Raw genomic sequence first — 19073 nt, 5'->3', positions numbered from 1 at the left:
TTACAGTTCTCAGAAGCCTTGTTTGGAGGCTCAGGAATATAGAAGTTGCTGCTACGCTCCTTGTCTAGGGCTAGAAATCTTCAGTACCCTACAGTTAAGGGGACTTGTCTGAGCAGAGATTAATGCCTTATACTCCAAAGCCAGTGTTGTAACCGATTATGGGCTGGTGGTGGTTGTGGACTCATGAAGGGAGGGGGAGAATGTGTAGATGTGTAAGAACCTAGAAGTAAAGAAGGAAGAGAAATAGATGAATAGTGAATAAAGGTGAGGGTGATATCAAAGCTTTTCAAAGATAAAGATAGTGATTCTTTACCAGACTGTGGCGTTCCTAGAGTTGGTACGTAAACAACTGGAACTGTCTGTATCTTGTTTACGAAGGCATTATATGCTGGAAAAACAGCAAGGGAGGATGTCACCAAAGAGATCAATTTTCATTGCAGGAAGGCCTTTAAGGGGCAAGTCAGCTCTAAAATTCAGAGATTTAAGTATTGCTAGATAAAAAAAGCAATGCTTCAAATTAAATAACTTCATAGTAATACAGGAAATTTTTACTTAGTGATTTTAGAGGTATTTTCTAACTCTTGGCTGAAAGATAGGAAATGCATGTGTAGACCATAGTTTTGTGTTGCTTAAGTCATTTCTAGCTATGAATTTGAGCAGAACTAGCTATAATAAAAGGTTTAGAAGTGATTTCCACTTCTCAGTGGTATTTGTTTGCCACATCTAGTTTACTGCTTGGTAGTAAGTTGGGCAGGAACTTCAGTCCACTAGGTGACTAGGGCTAGGGAGGCTAAATCAATTTCAGTTGCTTGTCCCAAATTAGATGTGATAAACAGCTAATTTTCATCCTCGTTTAGTTTGTGAAATAAAATGAAGGCAGTTTCCAAGTCAAAAGTCCACGATGCTGAAAATAAGGACTCCTTACCTAGAAAGAGGAAAGCTGTTGATGCCAACACCGCAAAGAGGGTAAAGAGGAGGATCTGGTAAGAACCCGTGAACTTCTGGAGGACACCTGAATCTTCACACTGACCTACAGTTTGGCAGAACAAAAGAAGAATATTTAATGTATCCAAGACAGATGTTGCACTTAAAAACTTGTGTGGTCCTAAGAGTATCTAGCTGAAGCACTCAAAATCCAGCTCTCTAGGAAATTCTTTTGCTTCTTACGAGAGAGGAGGAGGTGAACTGTACTTTGGCTCCTCCACCTCTGGCTTTTTACTGTCCCTACAGTAATAAACTAAATTCTTGAGACTCTTCTCTCCAGTTTACAAAAGAGCTACTTTTAAATGCCTGTTACTTTAATTGTGCACTTTTAACTCCAGGTGACATATTTCCCTTAAAGTTTGTGAAAGTCTATGGTGATTCAGCTTCTAACTTTAATCCCCCTAACCTGAAACATTTCCTTGGGTCACCAATGACCTCTTAAATCTAAGGGCTACTTGTCCTTTTTTACTCAGGTGTCATTTGTAGGGCACATTTTGATTTGTATATAACTTTGTCCTCAATAAAACTTTAGACTTGTCTTTGAAGCATACTTGGCACTTACCTTTGGTTATTTCAAATTCAGTGTCTAGAAATAAACTCTTCCCTGCTCCACCAAACTGCCTGAACTTAACAGGCCTTCCCTGATAAACTCGCCAGGCCCTCATACCTAGTTCCCTATTCTGCATCCTTTGTATGGGCACTCTAACTCTGGGCTCTGCACTGGTTTTACCTCCCAACGTACAACTGTTTTACAACTTCACACTGCCTACACGCTGCTTCACTTTGAAGAATAATTTGAGGTTGCCTACACTGAAAACAAGATACTATACTAACCCCTGATGAGGTCCCAATGTTGAGAGTCCAAATAAAACTGAAGAAACATATTAACTTTGATAGCACCTCTTTGTTCTGGCTACACTGAACTGTCTTTAATTGGGCCCTGCCTTAAATCTGATTTCTGTAACAGGTATCGTGCCTGTCTGGCGTAACAGTAGGCAATCACATGCTTGTATGAATAAGCTGAAATTCGTGTTCATATTTGTATCTAAACCACCAACCGTGGTTGTACTGCTTATCCCTTGTATCTCTGAGAAGGGCAGGGGTTCTTGAGTTTTGTTTCTGGTCGTGGGCAACTTTGGCAGTCTGGTGAAGTGGAGGGATTCCAATTCAAGTTTTTAAATGCAAAAGATAAAATGTAGGAATAAAGGAAACCTAATTTGTAGGATAGTTATATTGCGCAGTTAGCAAAATGTTAAAAGGCCTAATTTGTGATACACTAATACGTGTGTTTTAATAAGAACAAAAAGTAGCTTTAGGTCTGAAAACTAGTGTGTAATTTTGAGATGTGACAGTAGGAACACGAGAAAATCTATGGATTCCATTGCTGACAAAGTCATACATCTGATACTATTGTGACCTGTTGCCTATGCTCATAATCAGTAGAAATACTAATTTTCAGCTAGAGGTTAATTGAAAATAAAGATGCAGTTTTTTTTCCCATTCAAACCATGGACACCTTGAATTCTATCTGTGTGTCTGTGGAGATCCACAAAACCTCAATTTTAAACTCAGAAAGCACGGATGAATAGTTTCTGGTGGTGGGACCTTGACAAACATCTCAATTTCCTCAATACTCCTCCCCCCCCTTTTTAATATCCCACCCTGCCCCACAATTTCCTCAGCTCTTTAAAGGAAACATCTTTAGAGTTATAAAAAGTTCTTTAAAATCATGAGAATTAAAATCTATGTAGACCTACCATATAGCACAGGGAACTATGCCCAATATAATAACCTATAATGGAAAATAATCTAGAATATGTGTATGTGTAATTGAATCACTTTGCTGTACGCCTGAAACTAATACAACATTGTAAATTATACTTCAATTTAAAAAATGGTTTAAAAAACAAACTACATACAAATATGCTTAGGGTATTTATTGACCAGTACAAAGCATATGCTCATAAAAACGAAAACCTTTTCTCCCATTAGATGTATTAAGGTTCAGCCTAATTCACTCCTAGTAATTAAGAGAAGTACTGTTTCCCTTGAGGGATGGGCAAGTGGGAATGACAAGTATACGGATGGTTTTCTGGCTTTCCTAACGCCTCCTTCCATAATTGTTCCCATCCCACTCAAATTTGGCATTTCTAAACTGGGTAATGGTAGAATCAAGATTTAGGAACATGAAGTCTTGGTTCTAGGGTTATCACCATTTGTCCATTGATGCAAAAAGATCTGCTAAATACTTTTGAAAAAAGTGAAACTTCGTCAAGAGATTTAAAACAGGGTAAGAAGCCATGACATTTTTCACAGAACTAGAACAAATAATCCTAAAGTTTATATGGAACCAGAAAGAGCCAGAGTTGCTAAAGCAATCCTGAGGCAAAAGATCAAAGCTGGTGGCATATCCCTCCCAGACTTCAGACAATACTACAAAGCTACAGTAATCAAAATTGCATGGCATTGGCACAAAAACAGACAAGGATCAGTGGAACAGAATTAGAAGGAACAGAGCCCAGAAATAAACCCACACACCTACAGTCAGTCTTTGACAAAGGAGGCAAGAATATACAATGGAGAAAAAACTATCTCTAGCAAGTGGTGTTGGGAATGCTGCATGTAAATCAATGAAGTTAGAACACTCCCTCACGCTATACACAAAAATAAACTCAAAATGGCTTAAAGACTTAAATATAAGACATGACACCATGAAACTCCCAGAAGAGAATATAGGCAAAACATTCTCTGACATAAGTTGTAACTGTTTTCTTAGGTCAGTCTCCCAAGGCAATAGAAATAAAAGCAAAAATAAACAAATAGGACCTCATCAAACTTACAAGCTTTTGCATAGCAAAGGAAACCATACACAAAGCGAAAAGCAACCTACAGAATTGGGAGAAAATACTTGCAAACGATGTAATTGATAAGAGCTTAATTTCCAAAATACACAAACAGCTCGTACAACTCAATAACAAAAATCCAATCCAAAAATGGGGCAGAAGATCTAAACACATTTCTCCAAATAAGACATACAAATAAATGGCGAATAGGCCATGATGCTCAACACTGCTGATTATTAGAGAAACACAAAAACTACAGTCAGAGTGGCCATCATTAAAAAGTCCATGAACAATAAATGCTGGAGAGAGTGTAGAGAAAAAGGAACCCTCTTCTACTGTTGGTGGGAATGTAAACTGGTGCAGCCACTATGGAAAACAGTACGGAGGTTCCTTTAAAAACTAGAGTTACTATATGATCCAGCAGTCTCACTCCTGGGCATATACCTGGAGAAAACTAATTCGAAAAGATACATGCACCCTAGTGTTCACGGCAGCACTATTTACAATAGTCCAAGACATGGAAGTAACCGTCAACTCGGGAAGGAAGGACGAGGTATACAAATACAATGGAATACTACTCAATCCATTAAAAAAAATGCCATTTGCAACAACATGGATGGACCCAGAGATTATCATACTGAGTGAAAAGTCAGAGAAAGACAAATCTTATGATATCACATATGTGGAATCTAAAAAAAAAAAAATGACACAAATGGACTTTACAAAATGGAAACAGACTCAGACATAGAAAAATTTATGGTTACTAAAAGGGAAAGGGGGTGGGGGATGGATAAATTAGGAGTTTGGAATTAGCAGATACAAACTACTAAGTATTAAATTGATAAACAATACTGTACTATATAGCACAGGGAACTACATTCAATATCCTGTAATAACCATAGTGGAAAATAAGAAAAAGAATATATGTATATATGTATATGTGTATGTGTGTGTGTGTGTGTGTGTGTATACCTGAATCACTTTGCTGTACACCAGAAACTAATAAACACAACATTGTAAGTCAACAATACTTCAATTAAAAAAATGTAAAACAGGGTAAGAAGTACACTTACGAAGCTGACAAACTCATGTTAAAATAACATAATGATTCTTAAATATGTAAGTTAAGGATAACATCTAGCTAGTGATAAGAAAGCTATCTGAAGGTTTTATTTTATAGAGTAGGCTTGGAGAATAAAGATCCATGCTGCAGCTAGTTTGAGTGATCTTGGCCAAGTGGCTGAATGTTTCCCATTAACTAAACTGTAATACATTCTGTCTTTTTCCCTCTAGATTAAAATAGGAGCCCTCAATGCTCACCTGCACCAGGCTTCTCTTTCATAGCTCTCACTCGCACAGCCTCACTTTGACTGGTGAGCACACAGGAAATATTGATGAAAACAGGTGCTGCCATCTGCTGGAGGGAAGTGAAGTTGACTACTCTCACGGGGTAGATGGCCAGGCCAGGTGTGAGGGAAGACTGTCTATGGCCAGAGACCACTACAACTGGGGAGCTGGGGAAGACCTTGGAGAAAAGATAAAAAGGTACTTGTTTGAAAGATGAAAAATCAGTTTTGTATGAATACATTCCAATCTTAAACATATATAATAAGACATCTGGATGTCTAGTTCTAGCTAGCTGTCTGACAATAAGTCACTTTTTCACACTTAGATGTATTGAAGGGGAAGAAAACGATCTGTGAGAATAAAATAGACTTCAGGTGAGTGCCTCAGTTGCTGGTAAAGTGTGGCTGTTCTGTCCCAGTCCCGGTAGCCCCGCGCGGAGCAGAGGAGGTCTGGGGTCACGAGACAGCCATGGCTGAGGCACGTGGTCTTGGTTCTGGCCCGAGGAGTGGAAGGGGCCCTGTGGGCTTAAGCGAGGTTACCCTATGCAAGTGGTAAAGCAGGTTTGTAAATACCGCCTGCCTTGCTTGGCCCTGAATGCCTCCAGGGTCTCCTCTAGGTTGGGGCAGGAGGGGAAGGGCAAGGTTGGCCTCTGGTGCCCCTGGAGAAGAGAGAGGGCGGATGTGCCTGGGGTGGGGTCCTCTGAAGCTGTGGCTTGGGGTGGGGAGATAAGGCTGCTGTTTTCCCCTTGCTGCAGAAGTAGGATAGGGAAGGAGTGGAGGAAGGAAGGGGCACTTGGGATTCTGCTTTTGAGCAGAGTCGGTTATGCCCTTTGAGGGAAGAGGAGAATTGTAGAAGGAACAGTAAGTGTTGACAGAGATGTACGGATTCAGTTCCAGTTTCATGATGCGGTCCCTCTAAGGTAATTTTGCCCTAAACAGAGAAGCTTAACCCTTTTAAGATGTTAATGCCTAAGATATGTTTACACCTTTTGCTGTTTTCAAAGAGCATTCACAGTGGGATGCTAGTGAGGAAACTGAAGGGATAAATGACGTGCCCAAGGTCACACAGGTAGGGACAGATCTAAAAAAGAATAAAATAGACTTCAAAAAAAGTTTTAAACTAGCATTCTAAAATTGTTTTAAGATAGCATTGGTGTAAATATATGTATATATATTTAAAGCATTTGTGTTATCTTCCAGACTGACAAGGCACATGACCTAGATTTTGGACTCTGGGAGTCCCCTTGGCCTTGGGAAGGGGATACATTGTCTTCATTTTGTTTAAGAATTTTCTGTGGTGAATTTTATCAAGTCATTCAGTAACTGTTCCTTTACCCTGGACTGAGAATGAAAAATCCCCTTTTCAAAACTCTAATCTAGCGGGGAGGGCATAGCTCAGTGGTGAGTGCATGCACGAGGTCCAGAGTTCAATCCCCAGCACCTCCATTAAAATAAATAAATAGACCTAATTACCTCCCTCTGCCAAAAAAAAAAAAAAAAAAAGAAAAGAAAAGAAAAAGCAAAACAAAACAAAAAAAACCCTGCTCTGCTTTGCTTCAGTCCTTAACATACCTCTAGCTTCTCAAGAACTCTATCCACTCCCAGTACTCTTATCTCCCCAATGTCTTTTTTGTGGCTAAGAACCAATTCTGACTTGTTGATGTAAAAGGCTGGGATGAAAGGAATGAGGATTCTTTGCATTCCATTCTTGCTGTGTTCACTGACAAGTGTGGCCCAACCGTAGACTGAGGTGTCAGCCATGCTGAGGGCCTGGAGCAGCTCCTCTGACTGGGGTCGAACCTTGATTAGGCAGACATAAACCCCTGAAAACAAGAGGAGAAACTGAGCAGTAAGGCTCAGAGGCTCTATTTAGTCAACTGAATTAGGATAGGAAGGGAAAAATAGTTACATGCAAATTCAAAAGAAAACATGAACTCAATTTTTAGCAGTTCACTATTAGTACACTGTTGGCCACTATAGGGGAGGTTACCAGAGGAAAAACAGTCCCAGGGAACCCACGATTGAATTTAAGAATACTATCACTGGTAAATCGATATGTCAGAGAGTATTAAATAATATAGTACAAATGGAAATTAAGCGGATATAGGTAGGATAAGCAGTCATAGTTAGTGAGGTCAGGAAGGAGTTTGTGAAAGGCAAGCTTTGAACATGGTTTAATCGATTCTTTATCAAACCACCTCTTGATGGCCTTATTTCTGTTAATAGTATTGTTTTCCTAGTTACCCATGCTCAACCTTAGTTGTCTTTTGACATCCATTCCTTCATTCCTATATCCAGTCATTCTCCAAATCTTGCTAGCTCATCCTTTGAAATGTCTTACATTTGCCCCCTTAGTATTTCTCTGATTCTCTGGTCTAGACCCTCATCAGTTCATGCCTGGATTATTGCAATGGCCCCATTTACTAGTCTCCTTGCATCCCATTCTTCTTTCTTATCCATTCTGTGTACCCCCACTAGATTCTTTAAAAACTGCTTCAAACTTATTTTTGAAAACTCCCAGGACTCTGTATTGCCTGGAATGTCCTGTTCTCTTTGCATCTATTTCAGTCCTAATTGTCCTTCTAATGGTTATTTCCTTTGTGAAAACTGAGTCTAACCCCCAGGTTTGATGTAGATACTCCTTTTTTCTGCCATCCTATAGCATCCCACGTATATCTTTATTCTATAACTAGTTACCCTGTGCAGTACTAGTAAGAGTTAAAAGCCTTGTCTTAACTCCTTGTATGTCCAGTGCCTGACGTGGTACCAGCCATTCTGTTTGGTGCTCAACAGTTTGCTGAATGAGCCTTCTTTCAGTGGTTTCTCATTACCCGTACCATTCAAACTGCCTGACCTTGGAGTAGGAGCTCTCCCATGATATAGTACTACCTATTTACATTTGACATGAATTGTTTCATTTTAGATCAGTTGATTTATATTAAGTCTTCCCAATGTCAGGCCTATTTCTACTTTCTACTTTGTTAATGCTATTCTTCTGATTGGAATATCCTTCAGTTCAACAACATTCAAACATTGTGCTACTAGTTGGGGATAAAAGATAATGAGACATAATCCAATCCCTCACAGAGATAATAGGCTAAGAAAAGAGAAAATAGTAAGTTATAATAGAAAAGCACTGTATAATATAAAGACACATGTTAAAAGTTTGTTGAATGAACAGAACAAAAATGCTGATTGAGAAAGATTCCATGTTATAGAGCAGATGAAACTGGAAAGTAGAAATGCAATCCAGTAAGAATGTGACATTTGTACAAATATGAAAACAAGGGGGAAACCAGATTCAACTGGTGGAACCCACCTTTCTCCATGCTGAAATCTGATTGGACATGAAAGACTTCACTTGCTGGAATATCTAGCAAAGTATTACTGAACTGTACATGGCACAGAATGAGGGTCTCTGGAAGAAGCATTGTTGTAATGGCCAAGGCCTGACTTGGGGTGCAGGATCCTAATGAGCAGAAAAGAGGTAATTAGCTTTGTCAGTAACAATCTGTAAAAGGGGAGACTGTTATATAGAGGCAGTTTAGTATTTTTAAAAAAAAAAGCAAGAAAGAGGGTCAGTTCTGCTTTACTTGCTACAGCTGTCTACTTGCCAGCTCTGTTGGGTCCTACCACAATCAAGTGTAAGACCCTTGCCTCTGCTAGTTTGTGAATGATTATAATGAGACTATTATTATCAATATCATAGGTGGTGTCCTGTTTCAAAGGTTTTTGGAATTCATCAGTGGGAATAAGATTACAGAGAAATTGGACAGCTATTAGAAATAAAGTGCTACACTTGGGAAGTAGATTTTTAGTGTAGCAAGGTTTGTTTTCCATAACTGATTGCAGTGATTCAAGTCAAATATCTCTAGAAACTCATTACAAGTGGTGACTTAAACAGGAGCTGCATAGCACTGGCAAAAAATGGACTGGCGCCATTGATGGCATTAATTTTTTTTTTAAATGGAGATAATGGGGATTGAACCCAGGACTTCATGCATGCTAAACCACACCCTCCCCCTATTTAGATTAAACAGGAACTGGTGTCTTGTTAACAAGATTTTCCCCTGTACAGTTTCTTAATGGTCTCAGTTTACTAAAGCTTTCTCAATTGCCAGCAGTCCAGTAACCATTCTCATCTTTTGGAGACTATCAGCAATATTAAAGGAACTGCTTCATAAGGTTTCATAATAAGTTGTGGTTTAAGAAAGATTCTGCAGGGAAAAAAATTGAAATCTGTTTGTAAAATTAAGTGAGGTAGACAACAGTGAGTGAGTATGTTATGAAGAAACATTTAGTATTTTGTAAAAGAACCTGCAGAATTTTAAAGATCAAATATTCTTATTTATGCATACATACTTAGATGTATTTATAAGGTTAAATATTTTATCTGAAAATACGTTAAGTGCTTAAAAGTTGAAGGACAAAAAATGGTAATTAGAGTTTAAATTATCTTAAGTTTTATAGACAATTATATTCTGCTGTATTCTGGACTTCTCTGCTTGGTTTTGAGTGTTTTCTCGGCCAAAAAAAAAAAAAAAAAAATCTGGCATTTGTTCCTTTAAAAAATGGAAGGATGCACATGGACTTTGCTGTGGGACATAACTACCATTCCTGCCACTAACTGGTTGTTACCTTGTACAAGTTACTTGCTCTTAGACTCAGTATTCTCATCTTTAAAGTGATGATCATTACTACATGTTAAGATTGTTAAGTGAGATAAAAGATACAAAAATTCCTAACATAGCATTTAGAATCTATTAGTAGCTTCTTGTATTTTAGTAATCTTTCTGCACCCCTTTTTTGACAGTAAATCACAGCCCAATACAGAACAAAAAACCAAAAAACACACAAGGCAAATTTGCTGAGCAAATAACATTTCAGATGTCATCTAGTCCAACAATTCTCAAATCTGGGGAAGCTTTAGAAGAATTGTATCCTAGGCTCTATCCCAAACTTATTAAATTTCTGGATGGAGCCTAAAAATCTGTATTTTAAAAAAATTTCCTTGGGTAACCTTGAAAATCAGCCATGTTTGGAAATCCTTGGTCTAGGCTACCTCCTGTTCTAGGCAGGGTTATAAGTAGAAAGACATTAGTGACTAGGTTGAGCCTATTTCAAAACCTTAATCTAGTCATAATTTCTGAAGTCTCATAGCTCCCAGTGATTTCTTTGTAAAGGTAGAATCAATTTTGACATAAAAGAAAACTTGGATTGCTAATCCAAAGCGGTAAATGAATTGAGAGAGGATAAGAAAGATGGGAATAACCACCCACACCTATAAAGAGATTCCTCACCTTTAAGATTGACACCATTTCTGCCAGTGGTGATGAAGAGCTTGAACACAGTTGAACTGGGAGTATTGGTGAGATAAGTCTTGAGGTCATAACTGAGTGTGAATCTTGATGATGCATTGACTACCACCTGTCAGTAAACCAAAGGAAAATAGGTCCCTAAATTAGAGAATCTGGTTCCTTCCCTCTTCATGCCTCATAACTTATTTAACCAAAAGTATGTCTCACACAACAGCATATTGCCCTTCTAGTGATCACATATTTGAGAACCACAGAATCTGCTCACTTTTGAGAAGAAGATAACATTTTTTTTCTAAAAGGAGGTCTTTGTCCTTGATTCCTTCTGATATATCTTCCCTTTGTATAACTCCCTATTAAAATGCTTCTGAAGACAATCACAATTTTCTATTTATTTATTTTAACATTTTTTATTGATTTATAATCATTTTACAATGTTGTGTCAAATTCCAGTGTAGAGCACAATTTTTCAGTTATACATGACACAACTTTCTTTAGAAAGTTTTCTCTTTTCCTCTCTCTAGATGCATATAATCTCAACCTTTTCTGAAACTTTAAAGTACTTTGTTTCTCTCAATATACTTGTAATGTTCTGCCTTATATTGTAGGTATTTTTATACTTGTTAAAATCCCTCCTATTAGATTCTAAGTTCTCCGACTGAGAACTCTAATTTATCTTTGTACATTCTATACTGTGCCTTGAATATAAGGCAAGTGCTTAATGATTACAACGAGAGAAGATGATGATGGTGACCCTTTCCCCCAAATATATTTAATTTAAATGCAATTTACTTTCCAGTCTCCTTAGTACTACCATAGTTCTTTGTTTTTAAACTATTCAAGGACCTTAAAACCAAGTTAGTTACATTAAGAGCTCAGTGAGGAAAGGAGTTTTCTTTTCGTTTTTGTATTTCCAGAGCCTTGCACAATCAGACCCATAATAGGCTTCAGTGATTGTCTCCTAGTTAGTGAGTAATTAAATGAGGATTTTACAAAGTACACAAACTGGAAAAAGTGACCTTTTGACTTCTCTGTAGCCTCTGACACCATGGCCCATTTCCTCCCTTGCCTCTGTGACACCCTTTCTCTTTGCTTTTCTAGTACCTAGACCTTTCTCAGTCTCTTTTTCTAGTTATCTCCTCATGCTGCCTCTGTCCTCAACCCTCTTATCTGTCCATGATACAAGTTCTCTTTGAATGTTACCCAGTTTTTCCCTCTCTACCCTTAAAACTTAACCTGAAGCCACCTTGATTTATTCACTAGTCTACTCACACAACATATACATTTATTTGCCTTTGCACATATATGCCTTCTCCCCTTTTACCTGCCAAGTTACTAATCCCTAGACTCTGTTTAAATGTCATCTCTGGGAAATTTAGCCTCTAGGTAGAACTAGTGACTTTATTCTGTATTCTAAGAGAATTTCTGACATGATCATTTATGTTGTAAATTATGCCATCTATGTGTAATTATTTATGTTACCACTAGACTCTGAGCTCCTTAAAAAAAGGTACCATGTGGGCATTTATTGGACAATTTATTCATTTATAAAATTGCGATAATACTTTACTTTGCAGGGTTGAGAAGATTAAAAATGATAATTGTACTGCATGTAAAATCAAGATTTAAAAAATAGATGCAAAGTGCCAAGCCGATAGTAGATGCTCAAAAAATAACAGCTATTACATTTGAGAATGAAAAGAGGAATAAACAAGTTCTTTGGGCACAGAGGAAGGAGATATTACATGTATGTAAGGGGGAAATAGAAAAAGCTTTATGCAGACTACCTCCACTTGTTCACCTATCTCACCTACTCAAGGATATCACTTAAGCAATTCTTCCTCCTACATCAAATTTTCCTTCTCTACTGATTCATGATTTCTCCCATTTTAAACAATCAGCAAAACAAACCCTTGACTCCAACTTCTTGAAGAGGGCTGTCTTCAACTCCTCTTTTCAATTCTCCAAACTTTCACTCCCTTCACTCCACTGAAGCTACTCATCAAAGTCACCAGTCTCCATACTGCAAAAACCATCAGTCATTTCTCAGTTTTCATACTTGAGTTATCAATAGCTTTGTCATGGTTGATCACCCTCTCCCTCTCTGAAATACTTTCTTCACTTGCCTTCCAGGACACCAGTATCCTTGGGTTTTCCCCCCACCCCTGGTCATTTCTTATAAATCTCTCTTGTTGGTTCCTATTTGTCTCTCAGAGCTCTTAATACTGGAGTGCCCCCAGAGCTTAGTCCTTGGACTTTTTCTCTAATTACACTCATTCTCTTGGTGATCTAATGGCTTTAAATATCATCTGTCTGCCAATGACTCCCAGACTTTTATACCTAGCTACCTCAACACATTCATTTGACATCTAACAGACATTCAGTTTTACATGTGCAAAACTTGTCTTCTCTCCAAAACTATTCTGCCTACACTCTTACCCACTTCAGTTGATACCAACTCTATCCTTTTAGTTGTTCAATCAAAAACCATAAGTTATTTTTTATTCTTTCACACTCTACATGTAATCTGTCGGGAAAGGCTATCAACTTTACCTGTAAAATATACTTAGAATCTAATCAATTTTCACCACCTTCTCTGTTATGCCCCTGGTCCATCATCATATCTCACCTGGGTTACTGCAATAATAGCCTCCCAAACTGGTCTCTCGGCTTCTACTCTTGTCCCTACAGTCTAGCATCAACTAGTAGCCACAGTGATATTTTAAATCAGATTAATCATTCTTTTGGTTAAGAATCCTAATCACTATTTACCTTCATGTTCCAATAAAGTTTATTGGCTGGCTTAATATCTGATATGTGAATGTATTTCTTTTCTTAGGATTTGTTTTCTGTATGCATATCCCTATATATAGAAATTGTTGCTCTAGACTCTTCAACTTTTGTATCATTAGGTTTACCTCTCGATATGTTTTCACCAGTCCTGGGATGTCATGAAAGATTGTTGCTATTCCTGGACTCCTGGCCACTCCTACCCCAGTGACAATGTCTGTTTTTAGAATACTGTCAGTGGAAATCATCCATATCCCAGGTTCACCTAGGAAAAGACAAAAGAAAGCACTTGGCTACAACTTTTGATACAAATTGATGGTCATTGTAACCTCACTCAGAATCCAAATCAGTAGACCATTCAAGCATACATATATCCCTTCCCAAGGGGAACATCCAGCTTTGAGGATAACTTTGTTTTCTGAATGTTGGGTACCCCTTCATGTATTATGCCAGCAAAATAAAATAGGAACTACTGACTTTAAGAGTCACAAAAGGAGCTACTTAGTTGGAGAATGTAACTGTTCCCTTAGGAAAAAGAAAAACTCTTTTTACACATAGGGATAACTCTGATTAAACTTTGTATACACCCTGCTAAGGATTAATTTGCTTTGATCTACTGATTGATACCAGCAAGAAGACTGCAAGCAAGTATCAACTGGCAGAAGAGAGGATTGGTTTACTTTGGTTTAAGTCTCAAGGTGGCAGAAGAATGTCAAATGTTAGATTATATTACTGATCCTAGCATGTGACTCTTCTGCTTCCTCATCCATAGTGCTATGGGTTTGGGATGCCCCCAAAATTCCAGAATGGAAGACATAGGGACAATCCTGACAGAACCTAGGAAAAAGGAGTAAAAAAGCCTCTGTTTCATTGAGAAGAGATTAACAATCATAGTATTTTAAGCAGAGTTAGCTCATCGGCCCTGGATTACATGTTAGTAAGTACTTGCTTGCAAATCAGCTATTACAGGATTGGAGGATTTGACCTAGGCTGAATAGAGCTCCCTTTGTATCAAGTCCAAAATACACAGATAATGCTAAAGTCAGGCCCAACATTACATTACTTTACCCAAACACATGTATCCATAGTTCTCAAAAGAGGATGCAAAAACCAAAGCCACATACCACCGCAGCCAGCCTTACTTGGATGGATTATTTGGTTGCACACACCCAGTGTACACCATTTTGGGATATGCTACCTGTAAGTCCAAAGATATAATACACATTTCCTAACCCAAGACTGACTTTTTTTTTTTTAACTCAATAGTACTTAGAACAGAAATGCTTTGCTGATCAAGAGTATAGTGTAGCCCATTACAAGGCCAAACCTTCTTACAGTGATGGTGTATGTAAGGAGTTAGGCCTTCAAATGTGCCTCACAAAACAGTGTGAACACAACTGGTTCTTAGAACTAAAGCCTTATTGTCCTTTCCTTCCTTTTATTTCATCCTTTACTGATGTTCAACTCAGCAATTACCTTCCTGCAGAAGCTGAATGCAGGAGAAGGCACAGTACTCTACACTGCCTATATATTCAGTAGGCACTTGATAAATATTACTGGCTGACCTTTAATTAGCTGGCTATTGAGAGAAATGAACATTAAACAGAACTATCAGTTAACATGAAAAATAATAAAACACACAAAAGTATTTTCTTTCTCAGAGAACCCCTTAGATTTTAGATAACTTGGAAAAAATCCTCTAAGGGATGAGTTGTTTTTAATCCTGTCAGTTGTGAGGTTGAGAAAGAGAAGGTATCCAAACCATTCTGTCTGAGGAGGTGAGTACTGAAGCAGATGACATCTCCGACAAAGGTGAGCTTGGTGTCGGGTTCAATGGCATGATCTACAGAAACAGGAATATAATCTGCCATGCCTGGATGTCTCCGGTCCCAGAGCCCCACAAGTGTCACCCCTCTGTTCACAGCCTGGGCCATGTAAGTATAGTTCCTATTCCCTGGTCCAATAAGCAGCAGGTCATCCCTGAAAGTAGACATGAAAGGTAGAAATTTCTGAAAAGAGACAATAGTTAGGAAACAGTTCTGGGGGGCAGACCCTATCACAGTATTTTATATTCAACAGCTCAAAAGTTTAGATGGAATTCTGCAGTGGAGAGTAAGCAACTAGGGGCCATGGTTCAGGTCTATTACCTTCATAATATATAGTACCCAGTAAGGCTTTTTTTTTTAATTAAATTTTTTTCCAGTATGGCTTTTTGATAATACTTCAGTTAGCTCCCTAGAAGAGCTTTCTATGAACTAGGACTTGTCAAAGTCAAAACATCCTGAAATGTTTCTTCACTGAGCACTAATTCTGGATTTTTCCCCCATCTTAGTGAAAGAAAGAAAGATCAGATTCCAAGTGCAGAATATGAGATGAATTCGCTAGAGCTGCTGTATAATAGTAGGCTTATCTACAAGATTTCTACCACAGTGTCAACACCATTCCTTTGCCTTCCATACCTGTTCAAAGCCAGATAAAGCTGGGTATTGTGTGTGTGGAATTTCTCTCCGATGCTATTATAAAACTGAACAGTGAAGGTGAGAGACATGCCCAGTGGAAAGGCTGATAGGGTCCTTCCTTGAGCTGTGTATAGCTTGGGTTGGCTGCTCATTTGCAGGTATGTCACTGGTGCTACCTGTGGGAGACAAAATCTCCTGGTACAGAGAAGGATGCATTGGAGAAGAGCTGAGATTTATAATCAATGATAAAATGATGTTCCTCCTCTGTAGGAAATAGTTAGCTCTTGATTTGAGATGATTTAAATCAATGAAAAAAAAATATGACAGCACAGGCAATGGCTTCCCAAGAAATGTGAAGGGAAGCTGGAGCTTTTTGAGGAAAGGACTGCATTTTATCTATTTTGTGCAGAGTGTCAATATTTATTGTTAAATAATTTATCATTTATCAAGAATACTATAGATTCTGTCCTCACACTTTAAGAGCTAAACTATGATACAGTAAGAGAAGTCCAGCTTTGAATCCTAACTTCATCATTTCATAGCTTCATTTAACCATTCTAGGTTTCATATTTTTTATCAGTTTAATAGGGGTAATAATGCCTACCTTATAGGGTTTTTGTGGTAGTTAAAAGAGATAATATACATAAAAGGAACAACATAATATCTGGAATATACTAGATGTTTAATGCCTAAGTTTTTTTTGTTTGTTTGTTTTAAACTAACTTACCTCTAAGGTCCTTTTAATTCTAATTTTTTAAAAAAATTCTAAAAACAAAGCCTGATTTTGATAGCAATAGTACTATACTTCTCCCACACCAACCCTTTTGCCAAAGCTACTCAGGAGACAGTCATACCAATCTGAGGCTAATCCCTTTCACAACAAGGACTCTAAAGTCCACTTTAATTTGATGATTCATAACCATGTCAAGGTTGTCCTTTTATCTGAGTTCATTTCTGACTTCCAGAGAAGTTTCCAGTTCTTTTAAAGCCATGCTATTCCTTTTATTTTTTTGAGTGAGTGCCTGAACTCACCTGAACCCCAGTTATAGTTGTTTGGTTGACTCCAAAAGGTTCTATAGATGTGACTTCCAACACAGCAGTACCTGCAATGGAACCAGCTTTCAGGAGCCCTTCGCCGTCCTCCTCAATGACAGATGAATTAGGGAAACACTTGAGAACACGGGAACTCACAAAGGCGGCCCCTTCCCTAGGGAACAAATAGGGCAAGTGGCATCTCTTGGGGGCTCTGTTTGACCAGAAAGAAAGAAGTAGAGATTGCCAGGATCACTGTTACAGACTGTACTCTGAGGAAACTGCTTGCCATTCTCCATGTTATGTAGTTATTTTTTCCTCATGTAAAAGTGAGCCTTTGGATTATGCTTATCTCTTTAAAAATCAAATACTATTACATATTTATCATCAAAAATTATTTGGCCAAAAAAATTGAAAACAAGTACAGTCAGCTCCCGATAGCTGCGGGTTCTGCATCCAAAGATTTAACCAACTGCAGATTGAAAATTCCAAAAAGCAAAACTTGAAACATTGGCAACTATTTACATAACATTTGCATTGTATTAGGTATTATAAATAATCTAGAGACAGTTTAAAGTACACAGGAGGATGTGCACAGGTTATATGCAAATACTACACCATTTTATATAATGGATTTTTGCATCCGCAGATTTTGGTAGGGAAGTGAGGGTCCTGGAACCAATCCCCTGTGGATACCAAGGGACAACTGTATTCAAACAAACCCTTGTACACGAATGTTCATAGCAGCACTATTCACCATAGCCAAAAGGTGAAAACAGACCAAAGGTCCATCAATGGATGAATGGATAAACAAAATATGTTATATTCATAGAATGGAATATCATTCAGTCATAAAAAAGCATGATGTACCAATACATGCAACAATGTGGATTAACCTCAAAAACATTATGCTAACTGCAAGAAGCCAACACAAAAGGTTATATATTGCATGATTTCATTTACATGAAATATACAGTAGTTAAATTCATAGAGACAGCTGATTAGTGGTTGCCAGGGGCTGAGAGGAGGGGAGAATTGGGAGTGACTGCTTAATGGGTATGGGTCTCCTTTGGTGGTAATGAAAACGTTGTGGAACTAGATAGAGGTAATGATTGTACTGTGCATGTACTAAATGCCACTGAATTGTACACTTTAATTGTAGGTTATGTGAATATCACTTCAACTAAAAAAATTATTCATGGGTTAGAAAAATCACCCAGAAGGTAAATAGTTCTTTCCATGTGCAATGTTTCACTGAAGGTAAGGTTAGATCCTGGCCTGCCCTCTTCTCCATTCTCCTTACCTGTTGCTATGGAGTTTGAGCTGAGAATTCATGGGCATCAGAATTTGCTCAGGTTGGCACTCTGGATAGAAAAGCTGGAGTTTTTCAAACACCTATAATGAGAAAACTAGGCTTTTCTTATTTCCAGAAAAGACAAATGATGATCTTTATTCACAAATGAATAACTGCGAATCAAGTCTGCCTAATTTCAGTTTAGCCCAATGCCCCACAATACTCCTTTCCAAAAAGAGCCAGGCATTTAAAACATCTAGGTAATCTAGCATATATAACCTAACATTAGCCCTCCTTCTGACTACAAGGGAATGCACACGTGACAAAGTTTACACTTACCACATCCTCTGTATTACCTAGATACAGGTATAAAATAATTTTGAAATTTCTAGCTTTAGCTCTAGTAATCTGAAAAGAGGCTTGAGAACTAGAACCTATAATATTAAATTAGCAAGGGACACTATTCAGTCTTCCTCCTGGTAAAGTGCTCTTTCCTCTACCCACCACTGAATTAGGAACCAAAGCAAAAATAAAGGAGGAAAAAAAATTAGTCCCAAATTCAGAGACAGAGAAATTTATTTGCCCCACAAAAATGGTAGTTTTTCTTTTGAATTCTAGAAACAATAGGGTTATTTAGCTTTTAGCCTGAGAACATGTGTAGAAACTATTCCTAGTCTTCTACCTTACCAGAAGTTAGGATAGGATTTCATTTTACCTGTGCATGAGATAGTCCTAAGTTGACTGTATCATATTATCTATGTTAGACAGAACAAATCATAAATTAACCCCTCATTAGTTATTATGGTGTTCACACACTGTGTTCATTGTGTGGGGAGTTGAGGGGAGTTCATGAGCTGCAGTTTCTAATGTCAGTACTTACACAGAAGCAATTACCAGGGATAACAAAGATCTGGAAACCATAATCCTGTTCCAGAGATCCCTCTAGCAATTTCTCTATCTCTATCCAGATGAAGCTCTTCATGAATGATAAGAGAATATAACTTTCTCTC

The 19073-nt window shown here is 37.9% G+C and overlaps 1 protein-coding gene across 1 annotated transcript in view; it reads right to left on the bottom strand.

Moving 5' to 3' along the window:
- Positions 1-22: 22 nt before the first annotated feature.
- Positions 23-19073, bottom strand: part of NUP210L (nucleoporin 210 like) — a 68721-nt gene continuing 49670 nt past the window's right edge. The window contains exons 29-40 of the mRNA XM_006177199.2: positions 18073-18164; positions 16770-16944; positions 15738-15913; positions 15041-15258; positions 13407-13543; positions 10474-10600; positions 8493-8642; positions 6746-6996; positions 5148-5352; positions 926-1030; positions 314-388; positions 23-220 (exon numbers count right to left, since the gene is read on the bottom strand). Coding sequence (XP_006177261.1) covers positions 120-220; positions 314-388; positions 926-1030; positions 5148-5352; positions 6746-6996; positions 8493-8642; positions 10474-10600; positions 13407-13543; positions 15041-15258; positions 15738-15913; positions 16770-16944; positions 18073-18164 — 1812 coding nt within the window. The 3' untranslated portion in view covers positions 23-119. The remainder of the gene's footprint in view (positions 221-313; positions 389-925; positions 1031-5147; positions 5353-6745; positions 6997-8492; positions 8643-10473; positions 10601-13406; positions 13544-15040; positions 15259-15737; positions 15914-16769; positions 16945-18072; positions 18165-19073) is intronic.

Source organism: Camelus ferus, chromosome 21 (genome assembly GCF_009834535.1).
Source record: "Camelus ferus isolate YT-003-E chromosome 21, BCGSAC_Cfer_1.0, whole genome shotgun sequence".
Taxonomy (NCBI): Eukaryota; Metazoa; Chordata; class Mammalia; order Artiodactyla; family Camelidae; genus Camelus; species Camelus ferus.
Note: the sequence above shows the minus strand (reverse complement) of the source record. Positions and strands in the feature narration are given on the sequence as shown.